Source organism: Loxodonta africana, chromosome 11 (assembly GCF_030014295.1).
Source record: "Loxodonta africana isolate mLoxAfr1 chromosome 11, mLoxAfr1.hap2, whole genome shotgun sequence".
In the NCBI taxonomy this organism is placed as follows: Eukaryota; Metazoa; Chordata; class Mammalia; order Proboscidea; family Elephantidae; genus Loxodonta; species Loxodonta africana.
In genome coordinates, this window is record NC_087352.1 from 12982309 (window position 1) to 12984446 (window position 2138).

The following is a 2138-nucleotide window of genomic DNA, read 5'->3' on the forward strand; positions in this document are numbered from 1 at the left end:
GCAGGGAAACATTTGGGAGAGAGGGTGATGGCAGGGGCTTCTGTCCTCTCCTGGCTTTCAAAAGATTTGACATCAGGTTCTATAGAGACAGACACCCAGTGTGACACCTACCCCTGCCCCAGGCCCAGCATGTCCCTGCAGGCCAGGCTGGGGGGTGTGAGAAGGGCTGACATCACTAGCTCCACTCTAGGTATAAAAGCACCTGCCGGATCTCTGCTCTCCTGCAGACTCCACTGCAGCCCAACCCAGAGCCATGACACTTCGATGCCACATCCTGGGTAAGGGGGTCCCAACCTCAATTTCCACCCTGAGCCCCTCTCCAATCTCAGCCACCACCCAGGCCCCATCCCTGCCCAACCATAACATAATCTCTGTCCCCATCCTCTGCCCTCTCCTTCTGCGTATCTCACCATAGCAATAACCCAACCACATCCCCAAGATCAGATCCATTCATGTGCCCAGAACTGACCCAAGCCCATGCCTGTCCCCAGTTCTATCCCTCTTCCTACACCATATCCAATCCTCTTCCCAATTCACATAACCATCATATCCATAATCCACCTCCAGTCTCAGCCCAGCCCCCTTCACAGCCCAACCCTATCTGTGCCTTCAGCTCCATCCTCCTCCCATCAAGCCACTTCCACTCCCTCCCTGAATCCTAAACCTATTTCTTCCAAGAGTCCTGTCTGCGTGACCTCACTTTGTAGTGCCCCAAGCTCCCCAAGACACCTGACCACAGGTAGACCGGATCCCACCCTGCCTCTGCTCCTAACCTTTCTCTGAATTTCAATCAGGGCAGACACCTCAGACCTTCCCCTTCCCTAGCCTCGGCTCCCTGAGGCTGACCAGATGGCGGCCCCGTCAGCCCCACCTCCTCTCTTTTCTGTCCCACAGTTGTTCTGGCTGCTCTTGACATCCCCATGCTCCTCTGGTCACATGGAGCCCCAGGTGAGCATAGAAGGAGGGGAGGGGTGGGGGTTCTGGAGGGCCCTGGGTTGGGACACTCTCACTTGCTGCCACAGCCCACACCAGCTCTGTCTCTCTCAGTCTCCCCCAAGGGTGCTAGCCTGATGCTGTGCCAGGCACTCAGGAGATGTGGGGATAAGCTCTACGACCCCCTGCAGCACTGTTGCTATGACGATGCCCTCGTGCCCTTGATCAGGACCCAGAGGTGTGGGAACTGCACCTTCAGTGTCTGCTTTGAGCAGTGCTGTCCCTGGTCATTCAGACCGCAGGAGGCCTTCGTGGTGAAGGGGAAAGGCCAGATGTGCTCTTCAGTCCAGTCCTTGGATGACAGAGTTTGTCGAAGGTGAGGTCCTGCCCTTCCATGGGATGAGGGGTGCAGGGAGTGGGAGGGCCTGATGCCTGTTCTGCCCCCGATGGACCCCTGTCCTGTTCTCTGTATCTCCCTGTCTCTGTCTTTATCTTTTCCTGTGTTTCTTTCTCCTTCTGTTTCTATTTCTCTCTCATATCCTCATCCTCCTGACAGCTTTACTTCCCTCGTTGTGTCTTCCTTTTCCATCTCCTCTGCTCTGGTTCTCTCTGTCTTGCTATCTCTGACCTCCTCTCTCTCTGTGTTTCTCCTCAGTGTCAGCTGATGGGAGATCAGGTGACCAGATGATGCCGGACGCTGAGGCCTTGATAAGCCTGGCGAGAGGGGCCTGGGGTTGATTTCCATCTGGGGCGTGGAGTGAGAGTTTGGGGACAGGAAAGACTCAGACTCAGTCGCTCTCCTCGTTCTGTCTGCTCTTTAACACTCAGCCTTACATGTCCTGAGCAGGCAACTTGTCCTATTTCCATGATGCTGAACAAGTGTAAGGGTCTCTTTGAAGATGAGGGGTGCCCAAGGACACTATAGCCAATATCAAGTACATTCCCCAGGCTGGCCCTGGGAACCCTTCTCTGAAAAGTTAATTACCTAAGTGCTTTCTCACCAGGAGCAAAGTACTTGGCACTTTTTAGGTGTTGACCACCGACCTTACTGATACTACCATGGGAGCTTGGGGTGGGGAAAGATCACAAAGGTCAGACATGGGCCCCTTCTCTGGTATCCATAGGCAACAAGATATTCCCAATTGGTCCATCTATGGCCAAGTTTCAAAATGCTCACCCAGAATCTCTTGATTCCATAAATAAAA

General features: G+C 54.0%; 1 protein-coding gene across 1 annotated transcript; it reads left to right on the forward strand.

The window, feature by feature from the left end:
* Window positions 1–253: 253 nt before the first annotated feature.
* Window positions 254–1598, forward strand: IGFL1 (IGF like family member 1). The gene is made up of 4 exons (XM_064293125.1): window positions 254–278; window positions 895–948; window positions 1048–1309; window positions 1589–1598. Exons 1-4 carry the CDS (start codon window positions 254–256, stop codon window positions 1596–1598), a joined length of 351 nt encoding a protein of 116 aa, XP_064149195.1.
* Window positions 1599–2138: the final 540 nt, after the last annotated feature.

Coding starts and splice junctions, on each gene's coding strand:
- IGFL1 (XM_064293125.1), top strand. CDS start 254: ATGACACTTCGATGCCACATCCTGG. Junction 279..894: donor ACTTCGATGCCACATCCTGG/GTAAGGGGGTCC, acceptor TCTGTCCCACAG/TTGTTCTGGCTGCTCTTGAC. Junction 949..1,047: donor CTGGTCACATGGAGCCCCAG/GTGAGCATAGAA, acceptor TGTCTCTCTCAG/TCTCCCCCAAGGGTGCTAGC.